This window comes from Eublepharis macularius, chromosome 13 (genome assembly GCF_028583425.1).
Source record: "Eublepharis macularius isolate TG4126 chromosome 13, MPM_Emac_v1.0, whole genome shotgun sequence".
Lineage (NCBI taxonomy): Eukaryota > Metazoa > Chordata > Lepidosauria > Squamata > Eublepharidae > Eublepharis > Eublepharis macularius.
The window spans coordinates 65,975,706-66,002,811 of record NC_072802.1 but is presented as its reverse complement, the minus strand read 5'-3'; the positions used below and the strand labels follow the sequence as shown (position 1 = coordinate 66,002,811).

General features: G+C 46.2%; 1 protein-coding gene across 1 annotated transcript in view; it reads left to right on the top strand.

The window, feature by feature from the left end:
- Positions 1-377: 377 nt before the first annotated feature.
- GLT1D1 (glycosyltransferase 1 domain containing 1) overlaps positions 378-27,106 on the top strand; it is a 67,556-nt gene continuing 40,827 nt past the window's right edge. The window contains exons 1-6 of the mRNA XM_054996677.1: positions 378-457; positions 2,780-2,928; positions 6,085-6,190; positions 8,717-8,768; positions 14,001-14,037; positions 16,270-16,326. Coding sequence (XP_054852652.1) covers positions 390-457; positions 2,780-2,928; positions 6,085-6,190; positions 8,717-8,768; positions 14,001-14,037; positions 16,270-16,326 — 469 coding nt within the window. The 5' untranslated portion in view covers positions 378-389. The remainder of the gene's footprint in view (positions 458-2,779; positions 2,929-6,084; positions 6,191-8,716; positions 8,769-14,000; positions 14,038-16,269; positions 16,327-27,106) is intronic.

Here is a 27,106-nt window from a genome sequence, read left to right as displayed (position 1 = left end):
TCAGTGAGAAAGGCGGACTATAAATAAATAAATGAGCTGCAATCCCATGCAGAGTGACACCAACCTAAGACCGTTGAAGTCAATGGGCTTAGACTGGAGTAACTCTGCATAGGATTGTACTGTAACAATACTAGCACTGCCACTAAAGCAACATGTTTCTCCTTCCCTGGAAGGATACCGGAACAGAGTCCTCCGGTTGCTGTTTCCTGGGGGATCCTTTTATTGACTAGGACGGCCACCATCGAGCTTCGAGGAGGAGCGAAGCGATCCCTTACGCTCAGCCGGCCAGAAGGGCCGCGTTTGCTTCCGGTCCCGGCGCTGGGGGAAAGAAGGCACGAGGGACTCGCCGGACGCCGGGCAGGCGAGGAGCCCGAAGCGTGCCAGGAGCGATGCGGCTGCTCTTACTGGCCGCTCTGCGAGCCGGGACGGGGAACGGCACGACCGCTCGCAGGATCCAGTAAGTGTCCCCAGCCAGGGCGCCGCAAGCAGGCGGGCCAAGGCTGGCCCCGGGCAGCTTTTTCCAGCGCTGTGCCTCCAGTTGCATGAGAACACGTGGGCAACGCGCGTTAGATTGCAATTTGTTGCTTTATAGAGGACATTTATATAGAGAGATTCATTCGTTCATTCAGTGTTGGTCTGCAGTAGAAGAGCAAGATTTGGGTCCAGTGGCATCTTAGAGACCAACGAGGTTTCCAGGGTCTGAACCTTCGAGGTTCAGAGCTCCCTCCTTCAGATACATTTAGGAGTGGAAGTATGCAGGGTTTTATCCAGCCAGGAGATGGGAGGGGTGTTTAAAGTAAGGGTGTAAGAAATAATAATGCTGTGATTAGCTTGATAGAATTAGGATGTGACAGGCAGAAAGTCAACCTCTGTAGTGAGAGAAGAATCCAGTGTCCCTATTAAGTCTTGGCCTGACCTGGATGGCCCAGGCTACCCCAATCGGACTATAAATGACATACATACATACATACATACATACATACATACATACATACATACATAAAATCTCATCAGATCTCGGGAGCTAAGCAGGGTCGGCCCTGTTTCGTACTTAGATGGGAGACCACTGAAGAAATCCCAAATCGCTATGCAGAGACAGGCAATAGCAAACCACCTTTTGTACTGAAAACCCCAGCAGGGGTTGCCATAAACTGGTTGCAACTTGACAGCACTTCACACATACAGCTAGCATTCCAGTGCTTCAGTATAAATGCAGACAATCAACTTCTGTAGTGAGAGAAGAATCCAGTGTCCCTACTAAGTCTTGGGTTGGTCCAAATTTGCAAATAAACTCAGCGTGTACATGTGTATATACACATGTATGCATACACACACATATACATACACATAAAAGACGAAGATACATTATTCTGCATTATGGTATGTGACGTAAACATTCAGTATAATCCAGGGGAGTTAGCTGTATTAATCTGTAGTAGCAAAATAGTAAAAAATCCAGTAGCACCTTTAACACTAACCAACCTTATTGTAGCATAAGCTTTCGAGAACCATAACGCTCTTCGTCAGATAGAATAGCATTGTATACCTCAGCATATGTGATAATAGGGCTGTGGTGTGAGGAAATTGTTCAGAGAGATGTGTTGGGAAAGGATAGGAACTGTAGGCTATGCTACTGGGTACTGTCTTCAGTAGGTAGCTGCATTGGTCTGCAGTAGAACAGCAGCATTTGAGTCAAGCAGCATCTTAGAGACCAAGTATCTGAAGAAGGGAGGTTTGACTTTCAAAAACTTACACACTAAAAGTCTGGTTGGTCTCTAAGGTGCCACCAGAATCGGATCCTGCTTATTTTCTGTTGCTGTGTTTTCCTGCTAGATAGTTCCACGTTATGTAATATGCCATTGCAATTTGCTTATGTTTTGTTTCGGCATTGCGTTCAGTTCTGTATCAGATTTCTACTTGTTTTCCAATTTCTGCAATACTTGCCCTGTTGTATTGTTTATTGACTGCCTCAGCCATTGCTTGTATTGACCTACCGTGTATATTCTGCCTTGAGTCTCAGTGAGAAAAGCAGACGGTAAATACATACGTACATAAATAAATAAATACATAAGGTATTATAACAATGCTACCCTGAGTCCGTTAATTGAAGGGAAACATATTTGATCAGTTAAAAATGGCCCTGATTAAACAGGTGGTAGGTTTTTTGCCCCCCCCCCAATCTTCATCTACTATGTTTTATTTATTATTATTAGTTCGATTTATAAACGCCCATCCACAGGGGCTCTGGGTGGTGAACAACAGTTAAAAGCAATAAAAACAAGAAAACAATAATTCTAAAATCAACATACAATAAGCAATAATAAAATAAATTAACCAAGTACATTAAAGTGCAATGGTGGGGAGGAACCCCCCCCAAAGGTGGGAGGCCGACATGGCACTGCCCCTTCAGCCACCGAACGCCTGGCAGAACAGCTCTGTCTTACAGGCCCAGTGGAACGATAATATGTCCCGCTGGGCCCAGGTCTCCATTGACAGAGCATTCCACCAGGCTGGGGCCAGGACTGAAAAGGCCCTGGCCCTGGTTGAAGCGGGGCGGGTAAACATTTATCCGCTGATCGAAGCAGTCTCCGGGGAACATACAGGGAGAGGTGGTCGCGAAGATATGCCGGTCCCAACCCACTCAGTTGTTCACACACTTCCTTCTGAAAGTGTGGCTTTCTTTGCCTATTATGGACCTGCTTCCTTCTGATCATGCATGATTGGAGGCAGGTATTAATATTCTCTGTTTCCCTCGTTCCATTTGCTGTGGTGCCAAAAGAGACCATCTGCAAACAGCCGGCCATATGTGCATCCTCAAGGATACTTCGGACTATGAGTCGCCGCTGGCAGTTGCCGATCTCATCTCTTCTAAGAACTTTGAGGCCGCCCTTGGTATCCATATTTATAAAGCAGGCAGACTTCTGCAAGGTATGTTGGTTTGATTTTAACGGGATTAGGAGGGCATTCTTGCTTTTTTTTAAAAAAGAAAGGAAAAGCAGAGTCTTTGGAATGTGATCTTTGCAAGGGCCAGTTCACACAGTATTCTCTCTTGATTAATTCCTTTGTTTACTTACTTGTGTATTGGATTTTTTAAAAATCCCTTCCATTAACTTAGGGTGGTAGAAGGTTGGCATGCTGGTCAGTTGACCTGTTTAATATTGGTGGTGGTGGAGATTGCCGTCAAGTTATAGCTGACTTATGGCGACCCTTGGTGGAGTTTTCATGGCAAGAGACTAACAGAGGAGGTTCATCATTGCCTGCTCTGAATCTCTGGTCTTCATTGGAGGTCTCCCATCCAATTACTAACCAAGGCTGACCCTGCTTAGCTTTTGGGAGCTGACGAGATCAGGCTCATCTGGGCTGTTGCCCATCTGTTATTTGACCGCAGCCCATATATTCCACGAAGCTGAGGATATCCAAGGGTAGATGATTGGTTGGCTTTCTAACTTCATTGGGTCTCTGGTTCCTGTTTTTAGAAAGGTTGCTGTTATTTCCCTCTGCTATCCCCTGAATTGTCTGCCAGGCCAGGTAAAGAGCAGTGGACCGTGCCTTGAATGATAGCTTCAGAGGTCTATGGGATGTGAGCAAATTAATTTTATGTTCCCTGAAGATGCAGATTAAAGCCAAGGGCTGTGTCAGTTGAAGTTAGGTGCTGTGCCCTGGCACTAGGTACAATCACCTGAAGTCTCAGGCAAAATGACCCATGGCGTCCTCCTCCAAGCGGGGAATCACAATACCGACAGCAGACCAAAGCAAGAATTTACTGGGTAGAGAACAGTTCTAAAAACACACTCATATGTTGCAAGGTAGCAAAGGAAAACAAGAGCGAACCAGGAAGAGAATGAAATTACACCCGTGTCCGAATGAACTGGCAGTTGTTTTTTCCTTGTTGCTTTTGTTGAGTGATCTTTACAAAGGTCATCCAAGGCAATCGTAGCAAAACAGCGACGCCGGCTTAGCTCACAAGCCACAGATGTGTTGCCCTTGTGGATCTTGCGCTACGTCTGCAGAGCTGCTTTGCCCGTGTTGCAACATGACTTGAACATGACCTCGAACCTGTGCGCAGTCACACAGGGAAGTTCTTTCGGCTCACCGTTGTACACCCGCCGGGGATGCTCGAGGAGCAGATGTGGCGGAGGCTGTTCTGCGCCGCTGTAATTTAAAGCCTTGTTCAGCCTTCTGCCTGCTCCAGCGCGCTTCATTGTTCTGACACCTACCTGATTCGTTTGAACAAGTGCCCTAATGTATTCAGAATTTTAAAAGCAGCGATGTTACTAATTAGCGGCCATCAAGTTGCTATTTGTTAGCTTAATGAGGTGTAAAACTGTCCACTTAATTGTTTTTTTTCCCCCTGCCTGCTCCTGCAATGCTTTGAAAGAATCGAGAGTAATGTTTGTTGTCTTGCAAGCTCGATTGGTTTGGAGAGGAAGCCTCGGTTGCAACTTGCCATTTGTTTAAGGGGCAGTGGCGCAGCAGCTCTTCTGTATGTAAACAGGCCAGCCCCAGATGACAGAACAGGTTTGACAAGATACGAGGCCCCAAATCTTGAATCTTGAGTATCGAGTTCTTGACAGCCAGTATAGTGGCACAGAGAGAGAGAGAGAGAGAGAGAGAGAGCTGTGATCCTGGGAGCCTCCGGTTCCTGTCTCGATCCTACTGTGAAACTTGCTAGGTGGTCTTAGACATTATCTGATGCAGCTATAGTACAATACTAGTTTCCCTTCCCTGGTCATCGTCGGGATGACTGAGCTAATATGCGATGGAGCTCTTTGAAGCTTCAAAGCAACTCATTTCAGAGAATGTTCAAGGGGATCCTGGTGGGTTTTATGAAAGCGGAGCCCAAAACTGTGGCAAGAAGCAGCACGCTTGCAGCTCTTTCTCTGCACGCTTACTCTAGGTGTTAAGTGCGTGTTGGGTTGTGCGCTTGATTCATGTAGGGCAAAAATGAATGTATTACATTTTTGTTCAGCTTTTTAGCTCCAGTTGCTCTCCCCGTGGCTTGCATCAAAACCGACAGAGGCTGATAAAAAAAAATGCTCCTCAAAGAAGGAATTGTCTGGCACGTTGGAGGAGTGTCTATGTGCCATGTCCTCTCACCCATTTACGGCTGTTGGAACCCAGCGGAACGGGATTTGATGCATTTGTGGTTTTATCCCTGCACCCTCTGGTTTATAAATCAATCAAACATACATGTAATCTCACACATTTCCTAGGGGTAATCCCCTGGAGAACATTAATTACTATCTCCAGAATGGGAATTTTCTTCCAGAGTTCTGTAGGGTACAGTCTCATCTCCCATGGTATTCAACTTCTGTGTAAAGCCTTTAAGAGAACTCGTTTGCAGCTGTGGCATGGGATATCATCAATATTCAGATGCAGTAGAAATCGTGGATCTGTTTCGGCATTTCTTCAACTCCGTATTGGATTTTTGCTAATGTTATGTCTTTACCCTATGGCATTGTTTATTGAAATGCTCTTAATATTGACTAGACTAATCTCACACTATGTAATCTGCCTTGCATCTCAGCGAGAAAGGTGAACTATAAATGACATTAATAATAATGATGATGATGATAATAGTAAATACTTTGAAGCATGCTAAAGGAAATCATGTTTCTATTTAAGGCATCAGATAATATTCCGGATGTCTATCCAATTCTGATTTTTCCAGAAAACCCACAGCAGAGGTGATAGCTCACCCAGATGAAGTTACATCAAAGGAATTTTTTTTTTAAGTGGTGGGGGAAAGTTCCATGGCTTCAAAATTTCTGGAAATTTTACGTTTCTAAAGTGGAAGTTCCCGCAGTCTCAGTTAATCAGTTGCAATTCGAGGGCACACTTTGTCTTTTCATTTGTTTGTGTACTGTTGATTTTGAAACCCAGAGCGGTGTGGGAAAAATATATTTAATCAATAGAAATACCCTTGAACGCCGTCTGAAGACCTCTGCGTCAAAAGATCTGTATTCAATAGGGCAAGAGTTGACCTTTGTCAGCTTCCTGGAAACTCCTGGTTGGCCCTTATGGGAACTGGTTTTTCCCCCCAATTCTTGCTATGCAGACTTATGTTTGTATTTCTCCGGACAGGGAGTGGAATCCCTTTTGGCATCATCTTTGGCGGGACAGATATCAATGAAGATGCCAAGTGTGACAAGAAGTCCCAGGTGATGGGGACCATCTTGGATGAAGCCAGGTAGAGGAAATACCCAGCAAATCTTCATTGGTTTCTTGGGAGCAAAGTTTCTAAATTAGCTCTTGCTGACGAGTCTGCGTAGGCTACTTGCCCACGCAGCGTTGGATCTAGCCGGCTTTTTCCCCTGTAAAATGTTGTCCAGTTTCTTTCTTTCTTACAGCTCTTGTCAAACATGGCTTGTGTTCGTGTGGGTACCAGGGTGCCCCGCATAGCCTTTTGGGTGGCTAAGGGGACTCCCTCCTGCTTTCTTCACCCATGGAAAAGTTGGCTGGATCCAACCCTGCTTTTTTTTTACTAGCCTTCTTTCCCACGTGTCCCTTGTAGCACATCAACGGTCCAGGAAGGTAAAAAGGGAAGGCTTTCTTTCCCTGCTTGGTCCGCTTCGCAGAGGAGGCTCTGATTGGCTTCTTAATGCCAGTGCTCCTTATCGTGCAGCCATGAAAACAAAAATTGATTCCTCTCTCCTTCGTTCCCCCAGACCTCGTGGATTGCAGAGTGCTAACAGAAAGAGCCTGTGGAATCATTGATCTGCTTAACCTGCACAACACACCGCTAAATTCTGTGAAACAAAATAGGGAACCACGTCCTACTTGACAACAGTGTGTCATTTTTTTAAAAAAATCCCCTTTTCCAGCAGGGGATTGTGCTCCTTCAGGGTACATTTTCAATTTGGCTGTCCTCGCTGGGCTTGGGAGATGCATTTTCCTCTCCCTTGGCAACGTGACAGATTGGAAATATAATTGCGCAATAAGAAATGGGAGCGGTCGGGAAAGCGAGCGTTTGCTCAGGTTTTGAGAACCTTAAATTTGTCGGTGAAGTCGTACCCATGCGGTATGTCGCAACCGTTTGTTCTTGTTTAAGACCTGCGGTTCTTGTTAGATAACTCTCTACTAGTAGGGAGGTTAGTACAGATAATTCAAAGAGCTTCAGCCTGCCTCACCTCTGTGGCTCCTCGCCATGTGCATCTCCCTTTTCCCTTTCCCTTCTCCTCATTCATCTCTTCCAGTTTCCTTTCTTGCTTCTGCCCCCTCCCTTTCCTCGACTTTTTCCTTTGCCCTGCCCCTCCCTAAAATATAAGGACCTCGCCAATGGGAGACTCAAGTTCGAATCCTCGCTCTGCCATGGAAGCTTGTTAGGTGACCTTGGGCCTGTCACACACGCTAAGCCTGACCTACCTCACAGGGATGTTGTGAGGTAGGAGGAGAGAAGGACATAAGCTGCTTTGGATCCGCACTGGAGAGAAAGGTGGGGTATACATGAAGTATACATGAATAAATAAAATCTTCCCATTGGAGCCACTCAGCCCTTGTCATACTTATAATGGACTCAAAGAGAAAACTAACCAAGAGTAACGATATGTAGATATAGAAATATTAATGTAAATTTTTAGGTGCTCAAGAGGTAAACCCATACAGAAGTTCAAGCAGTTACTCAAAGGACAATAGTCACCTTTACGCATTTGCACTTTAAGAATATTTGGGTGATTTGAAACGAAAAACGAAAAATTTGTATTAATATTTATATATCTACATATTGTTACTCTCGGTTCGTTTTCTCTTTGAGTCTGTTTTGTCTGTAACCGAGATAGCCTTCTGTTTGAGTTGTATGCTTAGAAGGGAAGCAAGTTGGCCAATGGCAGCCAGCGCCGTTGTTCTTCCAAGCCTTCCTGGGATAACCAGGCAGCAAAAGCAGTGACTGCAAAAGCTTTGTGGCTACAGAATCCTCTGTTGTGTCACAATGTGGATTGTTAGAACTGCTGCTGTGGTGTGGAGGTTGAAGCATTGGATTAAGATCCAAGGATGCACCGGTTCAAGCCTGTGCTCTGCCAGAAAAGCTCTTAGGTAACCTTGGGCCAGTTAGCCTCACCTTCTTCACAGCTTTGTTGTGAGGTTAAGATAAGGCAGGGAGAATTACATACGCTGCTCTGAGCTCCTTTGAAGAAGGGCAGGATAAAAAATGCCATAGGTTGATTGTTTGTGCTATCTAGGACATTTGTCCTAAGAAGATCAGTAGATAAATAGTCCCCCATGGCTGATGTTGATTCATCTATTAATTTATGCACTGATAATTTTGCGCACTTGCACTTTAATTGAAAAAGTTGTTATAGAAATCAGTATCATTGCTTCTGGTATTTACGGGGACGTTAGTTTCTTTGTAGTTTGTTACCCGTAAGAGCCCTAGTTGTTGTAGAGCCCAGTTATTTAGGGGCTTGTGATTTTTCCTCTGGTTCTTTCTCCTAATCAATAATCTTATAAACAGGATTAATCTGATCAGTTCACCTCAGTATACGCATTTTAAGTATCCTCTCTAAACCTGTGTATACTCTGCTGAAAAGAAAACACTAAATATCCAGCCTAGAGAAACAAGCTTTTTTGCACCATTCACAAGTCAACCTTGTGGTGCAATTGGTAACTCCTCCTGAGCCAAACCAATTGAGTTCTCTTTCAGCCTCTCCCGGTCACTTCCATTGCCTGCGCTCTATAATACATTTTTTTAAACATCAACTTTTTGTTTTAATGTCCCTAGGTTTGCTGTCTCTTTCACAGAGGCCATGAAAGAAACAGCCGCTTCATACTGGGTATGTAAAGATAGTATTAATGGTAACCTTAAAAAGCAAGTGCTGTCCTAAAATAGGAGCAAGTGGTAACTGGGGGTAGTACTTTGGGGGGGGGGGTAGGTGCTGTCTTACCCCTCCTGCCTCCAGGTATCCCTAATCATGACTGTGGTTAGGGAAGGGAGGGAGTTCACATATCCCCTTGTCTTCCTCTTCATCGGTGGCTGACTGGCCCCTTCTCGTGCGAGTAGATGGGATCTCATGAGTGGCTGGGCAGCACTTCAGCCAGTGGGGCATCCACTTTGGGAATTATTGTTCACCAGCCAGTCACATTAGTTAAATCCCTTCACAGCCTTACCTCTGTGCCAGACTGCACTGTTTAAAAGCTTAGAAGTGCTGTACAAACAACGGAAGGACTGTGAAGAGTTAATGTTTCACAGAAACAGAGAGCCTTGAGTGACAGGCCACTCCAAGGAATCTGACTGGGTAGCATGAGCTAAACAGAGAAAAGACTTCTCAACTGGATGCTGGGGTGAGATGAGGCTGATTTCAGCCCTAGCTGAGAGGAGTCGAGTACTCCCAACTGGTGATTCAGCCCTGACTGAGAGCAGTTTAACAGAGACAGGAGAACTGGGGGAAAGTTGGCAAGGAAGTTTGGAAAGTAGGCGCAGACTTCCATTCGGGCCAAAGAAAGGGGATAGCTCTTCTAAGGAGAGGAGCTTTTCCCTACCCAGTCAAACAGGGAGGTAGCTCTGGAGAGTGAAGAGATTCTGTCTGGGTGTGGTTAGAAGCTGCTTTTAGAGTCCTTAAGAGTCAGGTCAAACTCAAGACAAGTATTGGCGTTTCAAGAGAAGGGGTCTGGGTACTGGAAAGAGGGTACCAGGAAACGCAAAGACCTCCAGCAGAGAGCCTGGAAAACCACTACCAGTCTGAGTAGACAATTTTGACCTTGATGGGCCAAGGGTCTGAGTCCGTATAAGGCATCTTCCTGTGTGTTCTCCTAATCTCAGTGTCTTTGGAGTTCTGGATGATTTGTTCCTGTTTCCACACCGGAACTGAATCATTAGAAATCTTGCCTTTTTATCTCCAAATTTTGCAGAGAGATCAGCGCATGCACAGCTTGTCGCACCTCTCAGTTACTTCTGTTTGCCTCTTTCCCCTGCACGGCAAAGTGCAATGCATGAAAATGGGGTGCGAGACTAGATGAACCCTTGGTTTGATCCAGAAGGGCACTGCTTATGTTCTGATAAAAGCCCCAAGAATCGCCACCCAGTCCAGAATCCTGTTGTCAACAGTGGGTAGCCCAAGTACTTCTAGGAAACAGCCTTCACCGTCGCTTGTCCCCTGCATCTTATTCTGTGGTAGGCTTCCTCGGAACATGGAGGTTCTGCTATGCTGTTAGGGGTGAGCACAAAGCATTATTAATAGGTAGATATTTCCAGTGGATCCTAATTGTTTTCCCCTTTGTTTTCCCTTTCTGTAATAATACAGTCATGTTCTGCCTTGGTTCTTAGCTTCCGCAGCTGCCTAATACAAAATTGCTTGGGGGAAGACTCGCATCTCTGCCATCTTAAATGGTAACCTCAGATAGCATTTCGAGCATCCTCTGTAGGCACTGGTTTCAATCTGGCGTCTGCCTCTTTTGTCAGGAGGGTGCATGGGAAGAGGGTTAAGGAATGGTCAGCGTCCGTGATGCCTTTTCAGAAACAATTGGGAAATGCGGAGCTTTTTAGCGAAAGTAAGTTCGAGCACACAAGGCTGCCTTATTCTGTCATGCCAGCGATCAGTCTAGCTCAGTCTTATCTGTTCAGGGTGGCAGCTGTTCCCCAGGTTTTTGTGAAGAACTTAACTCTCATCCTTGTCCACTGATCCTTCAACTTCAAGCAGCCGTACCCAACTTGCATTCCCCCCACCCCACACACACACATTACCAATGAGAAATTATGTTATGAATCTTGCAGGCTCCAAATAACACTTAGAAGAGTCTGTTTGCTGAATCTCTGCATGAGTTCTTGTTCTTGCATGGCCTCCTTCCTCTGTGAGGCAGGGGAGTCCAATGTGTTTCTGCATCAGGTGTAGTTGGTGCAGGGGAGTCTACGCATGCATCTGTGCATGTGCATGCGCGATTTCCCCAAATCTGGAGGCATGGCTGGCTTGTGACGTGCACAGAAATAGAATCGGGGGGGGCGGGATTCGCCGAGGATGGTTGAGTTGCTCACTTAGGACCCCTTTGGTGCCTGCTGCCTATCTGCCCCCCCCCTTCCCAAATTTTTTCAGCAGCAGGAAGTGGCAGCCTGGATCCAGCTCCAGCGGAGAGCTCTGTTCCTCACAACTGCCACTGGCCAAGCCAGAAGAAGAAGGGGCCGGCAGCCAGGCATCTTCTTCCATCAGAGGGAGGGCAGGAAGTAATTCGGCGCCTTTCCCTCCTGCCTGGATCCCAAGGGAGCAGCCAGGCATGCTTTGACTCTGCCTGGACTCAGCTCAGCCCAGAGCTTCGCCCTCCCAGATCAACTTGCCTTAGATAGGACCGTCGGAGAGAAGGCAGGAAGCAGCCGGGCACCCCTTCGTGATTTGTGGGTGCAACCCCAGCTGAAATCTCCCCTCCTTGCAGCACCCACCTGCAGCCCTGAGGAAGAAGAGGCAGAGGCCCAGCATCCTTCCATGTGCCGAATCCAGCTCTGTCCACGATCAGCCAGGCCCAACACAGAAAAGGGTCAGCCAGGCACTCTTTCCTTCCTCATACCTGGTTGCAGCTCTGCCGAGAATCCCTTCCCTCATTTAACACTTGCCTTTGAATTGTCCATTTGCTCCTTAAATTTCTTGCAGGCCTTTTCAGCTGAAACCCAGGCTGAAAGTCTAGTAGGTCGTGAAAGATGACTCGTCGCCAGCTCGAAGTGGCATGGTGTCACAGCTATGTATATAGATGCAGAGGAGTTAGCCGTGTTAGTCTGTAGTAGCAAAATCAAAAAGAGTCCAGTAGCACCTTTAAGACTAACCAACTTTATTGTAGCATAAGCTTTCGAGAATCACAGTTCTCTTCGTCAGATGCATGGAGGGCAAGAAGAAACTGGTCAGATATATAGGTGGAGAGGGGAGGGCGGAGTAGATGCAAACAGTAGCTTCTGATATGGAGATCAGTTTGCTTCTGAGTAGATGCAAAGTAGGTCTTTTGTTTTATTATGGGTGCAAGAGGAAGCGTTGCAGATTTTTATGTAAGAGGTGGATCCTTTCTTTAATTTCATTTTTCATATCTGAAGCTACTGTTTGCATCTACTCCGCCTACTTTGCATCTACTCAGAAGCAAACTGATCTCCATATCAGAAGCTACTGTTTGCATCTACTCTGCCCTCCCCTCTCCACCTATATATCTGACCAGTTTCTTCTTGCCCTCCATGCATCTGACGAAGAGAACTGCGATTCTCGAAAGCTTATGCTACAATAAAGTTGGTTAGTCTTAAAGGTGCTACTGGACAGCTATGTATGTATGCTGTGTGCCTGAGCTATCCTGAGTTTGGAAAAAAGCTTGCTTTCTGCCTGTGGGGATTGTAGAACACACCTGGCATAACAAGGGATTTGGTTGAGATCTGAGGAAGGGAGATTTGCTTCCTTATTAAACGCAGTACTGAACGGCAATCTGAGACAGGCCTTTATTTTGATTCATTTGAAAGGCCGTCCTGCAGATAAGCATGTTCTTCTACTATTTTTTTTCCTTCAAAACAAATTACACTTTCTTTGTTGGCAATATTTTTCTCCCCCCCCCCCACTCCCTTCTTTGTGTAAGGAATGGCAGCTTTCGTGATCCGAGAACACATTCTTGTTTGGCATATATATAGGTTTAATCGCCTTTCTTCTGAGGGAAGTATTTTCTCTCTTGCTGCAAATGACCGCTTGCTAATGGAGACTTTGGAAATGTCACTGGCATGTTGGAGCAAAAAGTACGCTTTGAGCCAACCTGGTAATTGTGTCAAATTACAAAATTGGTTGGTAGATATCATAAATATCGATTAAAGCTAATTTTGAGCGCTCAGCTCCGTTCTGCTTTTGACCTTGCTGAAATGCTCCTTTAGAACAGGCAGAACCCATCAGGAATGTGGCTGGCTTTGCTCTCGTATACTCGCGTTGATCTGAAGTCAAGAATGGTACTTCTGGGGGGCCTGCTTCAGGCAGCTTGTTCCAAAAGCTGACCTTTGGAACAGCAGAGACTTGACACAAACTTTAAAAGGAAAGCCCATGATCTTGACACGCTTCGAGTGAGTTTCCCAGAGGATCAATCCAGCAGAGCAATTGTTAGGACTTATTTTATCACTAGAAACAGAGCCCGTTGTGAGAAAAAATACAACAGGCTCTAGAAAACTGATTTAGCAGGGCCCTGCTGTGGAGCCTTGGGAGGGCAGTGCTGCCATGCTGGGCCTCTCTGCTGCCTCCATGGCCCGCATCGGGCAGCTCTAGAAGCTGGAAGTGCTGCTGGGGGCAGCAAGGGCCCTGGAGTGCTCCTGTGACCCACGGCAGCCGGATTCGTCCTCACAGCCAGCTGCAGGGCAGGGAGCACTGGGGCGGGCATCTCAGAGCTCTCTCAGCCCCACCCACCTCACAGGGTGATTTGCCGTGAGGATAATAATAACACACTTTGGAAACCGCTCTGAGTGAGCATTAAATAGTCCTGAAGGGCGGTATATAAACCGAATGTTATTAAAGGCCGTTTGCTTCCTTCTCTGCAACTGCCACAAGGCATGGCCCTCCCCTTTCATCTTATGCCAAAGCTTAGTGGCTGGTGTTCTAGCTTCATGTGGGGAAGTGACTGGCAGGCAGGCGTGGCACATGACACAGAGCGCATGTTGAGCTGGGTGATTATGCAACAGCTGACTCAGGATAGTGAGCCAAGTTGCATGTTGCATGAAAAGGTAAAAAACACGATTGCATGAAGCTGCCTTATACTGAATTAGACTTTTTGGTCCATCAAAATCAATGTTATCTGCTGAGACTGGAAGGAACTTTCACATCACCTGCTACCTTTCACATCACCTGCTACCTAATTCCTTTAACTGGAGATGCTGGATCGAACCTGTGACCTTCTGCACGCCAAGCAGTTGTTCTACCACTGAGCCACAGCCCCTCACAACATTTTAGGACTGGGTCCATTTCCTTCCCCTGCAGCAGATTTGGGGCACTGATCTCTGAAGCCGAACTTTCTGGTTGCTTTCCTTGCAGCAGGCAATTTGAACTGACCTGTTTCTCCCTCGTTCCTCTGTTTTCAAGCCTCGCACCAGGAGCAAAATACATGTCCAAAGTCAAGGTAAGCATTTGAAACTTCGCTTTTCTGCAGTGGTGAACTAGAGCTATCTTTTGTTCCCTGCGTGGTGGTGGTGCCGCAGAGATCATTTGTATACATGGCTTAGAACTGTGGGCCAAGACTCAAAAGTCAGCCATGAATCTCTCCCAGGGGGGTAGTGAGGTTAACAGGGAAGGGGGAGCTTGAGGACATTTGATGGCAAAAGTTTGAGTTTTCCTCTGAGTAGACAAGGCAATATATTTCTAAATACTAAGCTTGACAAATGCCCTGACCTGGATAGCCCAGGCAAGCCTGATCTCGTCAGATCTCAGATGCTAAGCAGGGTTGGCCTTGGTTAGTAACTGGATGGGAGACCTCCAACGAAGACCAGGCTTGCAGAGGCAGGCAATATCAAACCACCTCTGAAAGGGCCAAGCTACAAGTGACAAATGACACAGGTTGGACACTTGTCAGCTTCCCTCAAGTTTTGATGGGAAATGTAGGTGTCCTGGTCTTGCAGCTTGGCTCTCTGACTGCTGTCCAGTGGACTTTTCAACTGTCACTTCTCCAACATTCCGCCAAGCCGCCTACATTTCCCGCCAAAACTTGAGGGAAGCTGGCAAGTGTCCAACCTGTGTCATTTGTCACTTGTAGCTTGACCATTAGTCTCTTGTCATGAAAACCCCACCAGGGGATCTCCGTAATTCAGCTGTGACTTGAGGGCACTCTGCACCACCAAGCATGACAAATAGGACACAAACTTGTTTAGTGCTAACTGCAGCGAGATTTCTGTGTTGAATTTAGGGGAGGTAACAGTTACTTTGTGAGTGGCTCTTGAAAAGCTGAGGAAGTTTAGAAGTGAGTACCATTTTTCAATGCTGGAGGGCTGCTGTCTTAAGAAAAGAGTAGGGTAGGCCTCTTGGTGGCTAGTTTGGGAGCTGGAAAAATACCTTCCATCTTTGGAGTTAAGACAGAGGTTGGGGACAAAGGGAATGAGAAGATACCAACAAACCTCCAAATGGTATCTGGCAAGCTATAGTTAGCAAGTTGAGTTTCCATTCAAACCCTAACGAGGCTAATGACGCTAAAAGATCCTTGGCTTTGTGTACTTTCTCCCCCCCACCCCCATTTCTTTCCTTGTGGAGCCACAACTGAAGACTTCCTTGATGATTGCAAAGGGGTAGGCATGTTAGTGTGTCATAGCAAAATAAAACCAGACTCCTCTGGTACCTTAAAGACAAACAACGTTTATTTCAATATGAGCTTTTGTGAGTCACGGCTAAATAAATGTTGTCTTTAAGGTGCCACTGAACTTCTGTTTTGTTGTGAAGATTTCTTGGCCTGGGGAGTCTTCAGTCTGAAATTTAAGGCCCCCATGTTACATGTTGGAATTAAATTTGCTTCAGCTTTGAAAAGGCTGGAGAGTGTAAAATGTGCCTCAGGGCTTCAAAGGTAAGAAAGTATGGCAAATCAGCTAAGGTGATTTACTTAGATCAGAGAGTCCCGAGTTCAAATCTCGACTGGGCCACAAAGCCTGCTGGCTAACCTTGAGCAAATCATTATTGCTCACTTTTAAATTTGCCTCAGAAGATTGTTGTGAGGAGCAGGGCTCATTTCAAGGGGGAATGCACAGGAACGCAGTTCCGGCAGTTCCCCAAAGAGGTCACATGTCAGGTGGCCCTGCCCACCTGACTGTTAGCCATTTGGGGCCCATTTCAGCCTGGATTGGGGCCGAAACGGTCCGGATCGGGCCTCTTATGGGTGGTGGATCACTCTTCTGTTCAGCAGCGGCCCGATCCTGACCATTTTGGGCCCCTTTTCGGTCATTTTCAGCCCCTTTTTGCCATTTTGGGCCCAATTTCAGCCCTGAATGGCCAGGATTGGGTCCAAAACAGCCAGGATAGGTGATGTCAGGGGGTGTGGTATATTCAAATCAGTTATGCCAATGACACACTTCCGGTGATGGCAAGGGGCGTGGCATATGCTAATAGGTTATGCTAATGAGTTCCTCCAGCTCTTTTTCTATGAAATGACCCCTGGTGAGGAGAAGAGGAAGGGGTGGCACCATATGCACCATCCCGAATCTTTGGAGGAGAGGGGGATAAAACTGGTAACCGATGAGCATTAAATCGAATTAACACCAGCACTTTGGATTGGGCATAAAAAGATTTGGTGCAACTGAGATAAAACTGGTTGTGTTGCTTTCTACAAAATGCCCTGATGCCAAAATGTAATGCATGACCATTTATTTTCTAGGGATTGTGACCGCCCACAACCCATCTTTTAACTGGAAGAAGTTACTGCAGAGTTCAGGTAAAACAGAAAGATACTTTCTCGCCCATTCGTCTTAAATTGCAGACAAATCTTGCGTCTTTGCCCTTGGCGCAATTCAAAAGTTCTTCTGTCAAGCAAGAAGCAGTTTTGCAGATACAAGCCTCATATATGCATACACGTCTAAGGAAACATTTATTTATTTAAGCAGTTTGGGTTGGATCCTGTGGAAGTGTTGCACTACAGCTGGTGCTTTCCCCCAGCGCAGGGAGGATAAAGTAAATCAATGAATAAGAGGCTCTTTGAGCCTCTTTCAAGACTGGAAGGCTCCTAGCTCCAGGAGAATAAAACCCTCTCCAGTGAAAGCAGGTTGATTGAAAGCAATCGCATTAACGGCAGAACTTCACATTGTGTCGGAAGGGGACAGCGTTTGGGTTTTCCTGGTAAGGGTAAAAGAAAACCCGGTAGTGGTGATCTTTAGTCAGGAAACAGCTCCTGCTTCAGTTTGTAGCAGGAACGACTGTATTGTACATACGCGTAAAAAACAATCAAATCATGGAACTGCCTGCAATTGTACCCAAAAGCGTGGGCAAAGTAAGAGATCACGCTGTTCCTGAGACAGAATGAACTCGGGTTTTGGTGCTCCAGAGAGGGGCAGAAGGTTCCAAACAAATGTTGGTTTGTTTTGTATGTTGTTGTTCCGTGCCTTTTGCGTTTGCCCTTTCTTGCTCGTGTTCTTGATTCTTTTTGTTTCCATTTTGGCCGTTATTATTATCTTTTCAGTATACTATTTATATACATAAAGAATGGTAAGTTGGGCAGCCTTAACAGGAAGAGTTTGTCACAAAAAATAGAGAGTCGCAGGTTCAGTTTGCACAAATGAGAAGTAAAGACCAGGGCCGTTTCCAGACGGCTTACCTGGCTCCGGAACGTTGCGCCATCTTGCGGGGAAAACGCGAAATACCGCGTTTTCTTGCGCGAGTTTTGCGCAACGTCATGCGACGTCGCGCAAAACTCGCGCGAGAAAACGCGATATTTCGCGTTTTCCCCGCAAGACGGTGCAACGTTCCGGAGCCAGGTAAGCCGTCTGGAAACGGCCAAAGAGTCAAACCGTGGAGCTGTGCCGGGAACACTCTGTTTCGTGTGAGCAGAAACGTTAGTCCGGATCTGACTCAGGTCCTCATGAAGTTTTGTGATGATCTGCAAATGTACCTTTTGTTGCTGAAATCTGCTGTAGGTCTCTTGGTGACACCAAATTATATGTCAATTCTGGATGGCAGCGGATAAGCAGCTTCATCCCAACGTGGCTGCAGAGGGGTCCAAGCGCCACGAATTGTGGCTTAGCTGCACTCAAGCCACTGTATCCTTTTACGGCAGCCAAGCTGGTGGGATGAATTGAACGCCCAGCTCTGAATTATCTTACATGCTTCTATTTAAAACTGCCCTTTTATGAGTTTTCATAATTAATGCCCATAACTGCCTCCTTTTAGAAGCATAGCACTGGCTCCTTTTGACAGCCCCATCCGAACGCTAAACAGAGTACAATTTGTTATACTTTCCAGCAGAAGGAAAATTGATTTTCCTCCCTTGAAATCAAAACAACAATCATGTCGGGAAAGAGGGAGAAACTTGTGCCAATCTTCTGGCCCGTAGTAAAAAAGAAACCTTAACTGGGAAATAAGGTATCCCTTTAAAAAGAATCCATAAATGAATTGATGCTTCAAAAACTCAATGCAGTTCAATCAAAGTTGGTTTAATCTGTAGACCACATCTGTGAGAGGTGGATCAAAGGTCCCCAACCTGGGTGCACTCCTGGAATTTTAAGCAGGGGCCGGGAGGCTTCTCGCCAAACTGGCTGCCCCAGAAGTGGGACCCGTCACAAAATATCAGCAGGCTCCAAGCAAGGCCTCTTCCTACGATGGAGGCAGCTGCTTCCGAATGGACGCTATCGGCAGGCGCAAAGATGATACCTCCTGGGCTGTTCTGAAGCCTCTCCTGCATCAAGGAGATGGGGCAGGGGGACGACTCAGATCGGCTTGTTGCTTTTGAGAAGCGATGTTATATAGTTTCAGTTTCCAAAGTGTAGTGTTGTGGTTGGACTAGGAAAATGGGAGACTGTTGGGGTTTTAGCCGAGTAAAATAAAGCACAGCGGAATAATGCAGCGTAGACACGTGTGTGTTTAGCTTCTAAGAAAAGTTTATTTCAAAAATTGGGGGAAAGGGTTACATGAAAAAGAAAACAGCGACTGTCTAATTCGGGTATGTCAGGATGGGTAGCCGTGTTAGTCTGTCTGTAGCAATAGAAAAGAACAAAAGTTCAGTAGCGCCGATAAGACTAATAAAATTAGTGGTAAGGTATGAGCTTTCCTGAGTCACAGCTCACTTCTTCAGATAGAAAAGAGCAAGAGTCCAGTAGCACCTATAAGACTAAAAAAATTTGTAGTAGGGTATGAGCTTTCGTGAGTTACAGCTCACTTCTTAAGATATATGAAGTGAGCTGTGATTTACGAAAGCTCATACCTACCACAAATTTTGTTAGTCTTATGGGTGCCACTGGACTCTTGCTCTTTTCTACTAATTCTGATATGCTCCATCTTTTTTCTTTGTTCCCTTTTGACAGCCCCCGTTCTTTGTTTTCTCTCTGTGTGGTTCCTTGCATATGTGCAGGATTGCATAGACTGTTTCCAATATATCGATTAGCCAAGAGTCAATCTTAGGGTCATCTCATTAAGAATAAAACCTTCCTTCCTTTGGTAGAAAGAATCTACTCTACACCTAATTAGCTCTATGCTAAACTTGCTATCATTAGCATACAAAAACTTCAGCTTATCCCTTTCGTGACACACAGGGACGACACTTGCAAATCCCGGCAGAGACTCACGTTCGAATCCCCACTTTGGCATGGAAGCTTGCCAGCTGACCTTGGGCTAGTCACATACTCTCAGCCAGGGGTCATTTTGTAGAAAAAGAGCTGGAGGAACTCTTTAGCATAAATCATTAGCATACATCATTAGCATATGCCACGCCCCTTGACACCACCAGGAACGTGTCATTTACATAACTGATTTGCATATGCCACGCCCCCTGACATCACCTATCCTGGCTGCTTTGGACCCAATCCTGGCCATTCAGGGCTGAAATTGGGCTCAAAATGGCAAAAGGGGGCTGAAAGTGGCTGAAAAGGGGCCCAAAATGGTCAGGATCGGGCCGCTGCTGAACAGGACAGTGATCCACCACCCATCAGAGGCCCAGTCCGGGCTGTTTTGGCCCCAATCCAGGCTGAAACAAGCCCAAAATGGCCACCTGACACGTGACCTCTTTGGGGAACTGCCGGAACTGTGTTCCAGCGCGTTCCCCCTCGAAATGAGCCCTGCTCTCAGCCTAGCCTACCTCACAGGGTTGTTGCGAGGATAAAAGGGAGGAGAGAAGAATGATGTAAGCTTCTTTGAGTCTCCATTGGGGAGAAAGTGGGATTTAAATGAAGTAAATAAACAATCAGAAAAGGGGGCGAGTTTGGCTTTTGCATAGCCACAGGGAGGCTCCAAGCCTAGATGCATAAGCAAGCTACAACCTAGAGGAGCATGGCTCTGATGTGCCAGCCTGGGTGCTTTTTTTAGGCAGCTGGTAGAGAGTGGCACAAATGCCTCTTCTTTTTTTCTTTTCTTGTCCCATTCATGACATTCGCGGTTTTATCCTCAAGACAGCAGGGATGCCTGGAAAAACAGCACTGGGCAATCCCTGGTTTAGAACAATGTGCATCTGTTGGTTGTGTGGTACACTGGGAAAGGTTAAATGTGTTGGCTGACAAGGGTTTTTTTTTTTACCCTGCCAGGATCATTTTTCTGATTGCATGATGGGAATGAAGCCTGTGGGTTTGCTTCTTAAGGAAACAGTGGTAAATGTGTGTGTTGGGCCCAGGAGGGCAGGGCAATTGAAATCAAGCAAATTAAACGGGCAGGGGAGAGTAAGTTAGGCCCCTGTGTCGCAGCCCCAACTGGAATTAAACTCTCTCCCCTGCCCCGCTGGCTGCTTCTAGCCAGCTCTTCCTCCCAGTTGCTTCCAACACTCAAACACACAAACAGCTTGAATAGATCAAGAGGCCCCGATGCCAGATTTTAGTCTCCAAATCTGAAAAGCCCTTCTTGCCTTTAACAACATTGCAGCAGTGAATGCTCCTTTCCCACTCAAGGGGAGTGGGGAGGGAGGAATACAAATTCTTAGTATTTCGCTCTAAGGAGGGATTTTTTAAAAATAATTCTTCACCCGCTCGCTCATCAATCCAAACTCCAAGAGCACGGCCTGTCCTCTGTTACAAATGAACCGCCGGTATTCAATTGCTTTATCACGTCAGTAAATGTCTGTCATTATTCAGAACCAGCATCCGATTCTTAAATTGAGCATTGTGAGGTTATTTCGTTCCCACTAAATCATAACAGGCGGGCGCAGTCCCGAAAAGATGGATAATTTTCAGAAGCCAAATTATTTGTCACTGGGGAGCGTTGCCCCAGCACTGATTGGATCCCGTATCTGGCTGTTTTGTGATTAAAGGCGCTGCCGACAGATGGATGGCGAGAAGAAAGAGCTTTCATGAATGCATGTAGCGGAGGCTGTTTGATTCCAATGTATACGTGTGCTGGTGCGTAGAAGGAAAGAAATGGGGAAAATATATATAGGCAGGGCTTTTTTTCTGGGAAAAGAGGTGGTGGAACTCAGTGGGTTGCCCTCGGAGAAAATGGTCACATGGCTGGTGGCCCCGCCCCCTGATCTCCAGACAGAGGGGTGTTTAGATTGTCCTCTGTACCGTGGAGGGGCCGCCAGCCATGTGACCATTAGATTGCCCTCTGCCCCACATGGGTGGGGCCACCAGCCATGTGACCATTTTCAAGCGGTTCCAGAACTCTGTTCCACCACGTTCCAGCTGAAAAAAAGCCCTGTATATAGGCCTGCCAGATAACTTGAAGACAAAACTGGCAAGCAGTGGCATTGGCTGACATGCCTCTTGTGGGACTGTACCACATCGAGTGGGGGTACTGAACATTGGAATGCTCCTTCATGGATTTCCAACATTCATTTCATATACTTCTACATCTTGACAGCAACTCCAAGCTCCAGTTTTGGCAAGATCATTCTTGGTGACATAGTGGTTAAGTGGTTGGACTGCAAGTCAGAACTCTGCTGGTTCGAATTGCACTACTGCCATGAGCTCTGCAGGTGGCCTTGGGAAAGCCACTCCTCTCAGTCCCAGCTCCCCAGTTCTGTTATGGGGATAATAACAACACTGTCTGTTCATTAGTCTGAGTGGGGCACTAATCTGTCTAGAAGAGCAGTTATTTTAGCACAGTGAGTGGTTGGGTTGGGAATCGGCACTCTGCTGGTTTGACTCCCACTACTGCCATGAGCTGTGCAAGTAGCCTTGGGGAAGCCACTCCTCTCAGCCACAGCTGCAGTGTGGGGGTAATAATAACATAGACTTTGTTCACTGCTCGGAGTGTGGCTCTAATCTCTGCTAGTTCGAATCCCACAACTGTTAGAACTCTTCAAGCGGCCTTGGGGAAGCCACTCTTCTCAGCCCCCCAGGTCCCCAGCTTTATTGTGAAGATGATAATAACACTGATGGTTGTTGTGGGTTTTCCGGGCTGTATTGCCGTGGTCTTGGCATTGTAGTTCCTGACGTTTCACCAGCAGCTGTGGCTGGCATCTTCAGAGGTGTAGCACCAAAAGATAGAGATCTCTCAGTGTCACAGTGTGGAAAAGGTGTTGGCAGGTCATTTATATCTACTCAGGAGGGGTGGGGTTGAGCTGAGTCATCCTGTAAGAGTTTCCCAGGGTGTGGAATGCTAATGGAGGGAGGCTTCACTGTATCCTGAGGAGGTTCTTTTGCATATGGATTGGTGCTTGATGTGCTAATCTTCTCTGCAGGGCTATTGTCGGGTGTGGAGTGTTTTGTTAGCCTGGTGTTTTTCAGAACTGGAAACCATGCTCTGTTCATTCTTAAGGTTTCTTCTTTCCTGTTGAAGTTTTGCTTATGAAAAAGCATAACCTTCAAGCAGTATTCAGACCCACCTGAAAAATACAACAGATGCTACGATCAGCAAAAGACAGTAGAGACCCCCTCACCTCTGCAGGAGTATACCGTATACCCTGCAGCTGTGGACAAGTGTACATCGGGACCACAAAGCGTAGCATCCAGACAAGAATAAAAGAACATGAAAGACACTGCAGGCTTGGACAACCTGAAAAATCAGCAGTGGCTGAACATAGCCTAACTCAAACAGGGCACAGTATCTTATTCCAGGACACCAAAATACTGGACAACACTTCCAACTACTTTGTCAGACTGCACAGGGAAGCCATTGAAATTCACAAGCATAGTCCAACAAGAGGTGCAGGATGAAGTGATACAGTCCAACAAGAAGTCCCACTTGAGCTACTGATTGCGTTGTTCAGCTCTTAGAAATGGAGCCAAAGCTGTGCATTTCAACATTTATGCACTGACTCCCCCTTCCACTTCTATCCAGCCGTTTTTCTAGCCTTTTGTGAAAAATGCTGGGCAGTTGGGAGGGGCGATGTTCAGGGAAGATTCCCCCCACCCTTTCACACCTTACCATATATTTTGCTGTGATGAACAACATGAAGAAATCTGACTTTGGCATTAGGGAGGCCAGATGGGCTGTATCCACAAATCTGATAACTGTCCTAGGACAGCCAAAGGCCACTTTGAAGTTTGAAATGATAAAGCAAGTGATTCAGTCTTTTATTGGCCATTCACACTGACATTTCCAAGCAGTGCAAAGGCAGGCCTCTCCCAAGGAAGTTCAGAAAAATCCTAAATTCAGGGCAAACACCTCAAACTAGTACCAATCCCGGCAACTCCAATCTCTCTCTAACCAGATTGCAAATCGTTCCGATATTTGTAGCTTTAATCTTTTGCACGGGGCCCCAATTCAGATCACAGTATGCAGGAAACTATGCTGTAGCGCAGTGGTTAGGTGGTTGGGTTGCAAACCAGCATTCTGCTGGTTTTACTCTTACTACTGCCATGAGCTCTGCAGGTGGCCTAGGAGAAGACACTCCTCTCAGCCCCAGCTGTATTGTGGGGATAATAATAACACTGACTTTGTGCACTGCTCTGAGTGGCATTAATCTGTCCAGAAGGGCGGTATATAAGCAGTTATTTTAGCACCGTGAGTGGTTGGGCTGCGAATCAGCACTCTGCTTGTTTGACCTCCACTACTGCCATGAGCTCTGCATGTGATCTTGGGAAGCCACTCCTCTCAGCCCCAGCTGTATTGTGGGGATAATAATAACACTGACTTTGTGCACTGCTCTGCACTAATCTGTCCAGAACAGCGGTATATAAGCACATGTTATAATTAATATGTTGTTGCTGTAGTCTGAATTCTTACCCAGCTGCCACCTGGTGGGGGCAGCTAACAGCTCTGGAGAAGATCCCGATTGTGAAAATGGCACAAGGAACAGAATAAAAACAGCTTTCCCTCACAGTCCCAAATCGGAACCCCGCATGGACCACATTTAAAAGTTAAAAAGTAGTGAGGAATTGATTCCCAAATGGCATCTCGTCGTGTCTTAAAAGAGACAACAATTCCAGCAACGCTTACAGAGAAACTGACAGCCCTTTCCTCTCTCCTGTCTGTGCGACGTTACAAGTGACTTACACCTGCAAAACCAGAAAGGACAGAGACAGTCTGCCAAAGTTTGACTTCTTTTCTCCCAATGTGTAAGTGAGTTTTGAGGGGGTTTTTTTTCGAATCCTTACCGAAAGCGATCAAAGGCTTGTTTCAGTGTTGGAAAATGTCTTCCAAGATCCAAAACACGAGAACATGAAACAACTGTCTCACGCAGAGGCTGAGATCTCCGCGAGAAGCTCTGGTTTTGCTTTTTGTAGGTGATCAGTTTAACACTTTGAAATGTTTAGAAGCGAGATGAAAGGGAGGGTTTTCAAGGCGAATGAAAGGCTCGGTGCGGTTCAAAGAAGAACAGAAAGCTGGATCAGAGAGGTGTTGTCACCCCTGCCATCCGGTTCTTGCATCGGCTTGGCTTCTGAAGAAGAGAGATCTGGACATGGAGGTCTGAACGTTTGAGGCTCTGCGTGTCCCTCTCAAACCCTCTGCAACGCTGCTGGAACGAACGGCCCGAAAAGAAAATAGCCGTAAGCAGTACTGCGGGTTCGGGGTTACGCTCCCGGCGTTGCTGCAAGCAGACCTGATTGTGTGTGAAGCAGTTGTGCTTCTTTACCAGCAGCATCCTAAATAAGATATCACATAGTTTTATAGTTACGAAAGGCGAATCGGAACATAGCAGGTTGCTAATTGGCCCACTGTGTGACGAGTCCTCTATCTGGTGGGCACAGGCTTTTGACTTTTTTAAAATAGTCTGTGCTTAGGGTAGTTAAAGGGCCACCAGCTCCCATACAAACCCAGCAGTCCTTTGTGAGCATTGGAGGCTGTTCTTCCAGGGTTCACGAGTCAGGTGAGTGTCTACCAGAATCTGTTAACAGTCAGTTGATTCCAAATTACAGGATCATGAAAATCTGAAAAATGCTTCAAACTTGGAATCCCCTGTAGCCCAAAAGGCCACTATAGTGGAGCAAAGGAGCATGACCTAAACCTACATGTATGCATGAGTCTCCCAGTGTGATTTTGGAAGACAAAATCCTCTGAATGCACAGTTCCATTTCTTCTCCACAGCCATTGGTTGCTCAGGGCCTAGATGTGCATGTCCCTGTTTCGATTTTAAGGGCAAGAACACATGTTACAAAGAGCATAGCGTTGCTGCTGAAAATGGCAGGCACAAGTCAAGTTTCCCCTTCCATAATATGATGACTGAACTCTTGTGGGACGAAGGGATCTTGTGAGAGTTCAGGAAGCTATACAGGCCATGTGTGGTTTGGTGTGCCGTTTTGCATCGGCTTGAGTGGGATGCAAAGAGGCAGGAAGCGTTAGCTCCTCTGATTGTCTCCGTAGGAGCAGGAGAGGAAGATTGGGGGTGGCAAGGAGATGGGCATGGTGGGCGTGACCTCAGATGGCTAAATGCCTTGAGCTACCACTGTCTAGGATGCCCCTTCCAGGGCCCTGTTGATACCAGCTGATGTTGCTGTGCAGGGATGTGGAAATGCACGTTGTAATAATGATGGGATGTGGGTATATGGGGGATGGTGTTTGACTCATTGCCACTGTTTTCACTGGCAGCCCTGCGTTCTTTGTGGCCCGTTTTTATGGAGGATGATCTTGACACAAGACTTCTGGTTTTGGCGCCAACCAAATGTTGCAGTGATGGTGTGCAGGCAGCTGCCAGTGCTCATGTGTGATGCCCGAAGCCAGTCTCAGGTTCTGAGATGCTCTGGCTGTCCTCTTATCAGAGAACTCTGTAAAGCAAGCAGCCGTGTAATGATTCAGATAGGACGAAATGACTGCATTTTCTTTCTGTGAATGAACAGGCCAGAAAAATAATACAAGTCGCTTAAGATAAGAGAATCTCTCCCAGTAGCCTCCTTACTTCCAGCAAGTTTCTCTTTGATATTCCTAAGTTGCGTAAGAGGCCTGTAGGCCTGTGGTAAGATTAACGATCTGCAAGGAGCATTTTGTAAGAGTTTATCGGTGATTTCTCAAACAGTCGGGCTTTTTATTCCTTGGCACGCACGCTGGGGTTGCATTAAGTGAATGCTTTTGCAAAGCCCTTTTAAAGAGATGCTTCTTGTGTTTTTGTTTTTGCACTTATAATTTTTTTAAAAAATCAAAAGTGTTCTATAGGCAGGTCTTAAGGAATTATTCTCAATGTTCTGATTATATTTTCAAAGCCCAGGGGAGGATTATGTCCAGGGAAAATCAAATCCTGCTTTTCGGTGGAAACAGGATAAGCTGTTGAAAGAATACACATTTTAATGCAAGCTAATAAACCACATTAGGATCCAGGATGCCTGGGGTAGAGGACGCAGGGCTCCTGCTGAAAACAGCATCCCTGAATCAGGTTTTTAATTAGTTCCCCCATGGTTCAAAAGAACAGTTCAGCTGTTATGTGATGCTGCAACCCGGGAAATGCCCGAGTTGATGTGGCAAAAGAGTGGAGAAATTATGAGCGTATCATCATGTGTGTTTTGGACATAGTTTGCTCAACTTTGCAAGGGCTGGAGGAGGAGGAGACACAGTGCTGCCACTGTGATGCCAGTTCTGCCCAGACAACCGTGAACTGTCAGGAGAACAGCAGTTAAGATTCAAGGAAGACATATTCACCAAGCCCTTGTCTTGACAATCAAACGACAGCGGTGTTAGGCATCTTCTGCATCAGTCTGGGATAGATCTTTCATAAACAAGGAACCGCTACTGTATAGGCCCTTTCTCCGGTTATCCAAAAATGGGTGGGCACCCAGAAATGAACCTCCTACTGAGAAGGTAGATCTCTCTAGTCACCATCAGTTTTATCTTGAAAGGTGTGGGCAATGGGACTTCTACAGAGGAGGAAGAGATTGTAGATTTGGTGATAGAACACCTGCTTTGCATTGAGATGGTTCCAGGGTCAGTTCCTGGTTTTAAAATATGGATCTCAGTGATCTAGTGTTGAGAATTGTGTGTGTGTGTGCGTGCTTGAGAACCTGCCAGTCAGAGGATCAATGGCCTAACTCATTAAGGCAAGGTGCTCGGGCAAAACTTGGGCAAGTTGATGTAGGAGGGGCTCAGCTACCTTGATTCCAAGCTGCTTTGGTCTTTCAAGGTCAAACTGTGCTGAGAAACATACCAATAGCCAATGTAGATCTTGAAATATAATATAATCATATCGGGCTTTTTCACGTCAGAATATGAGGCCT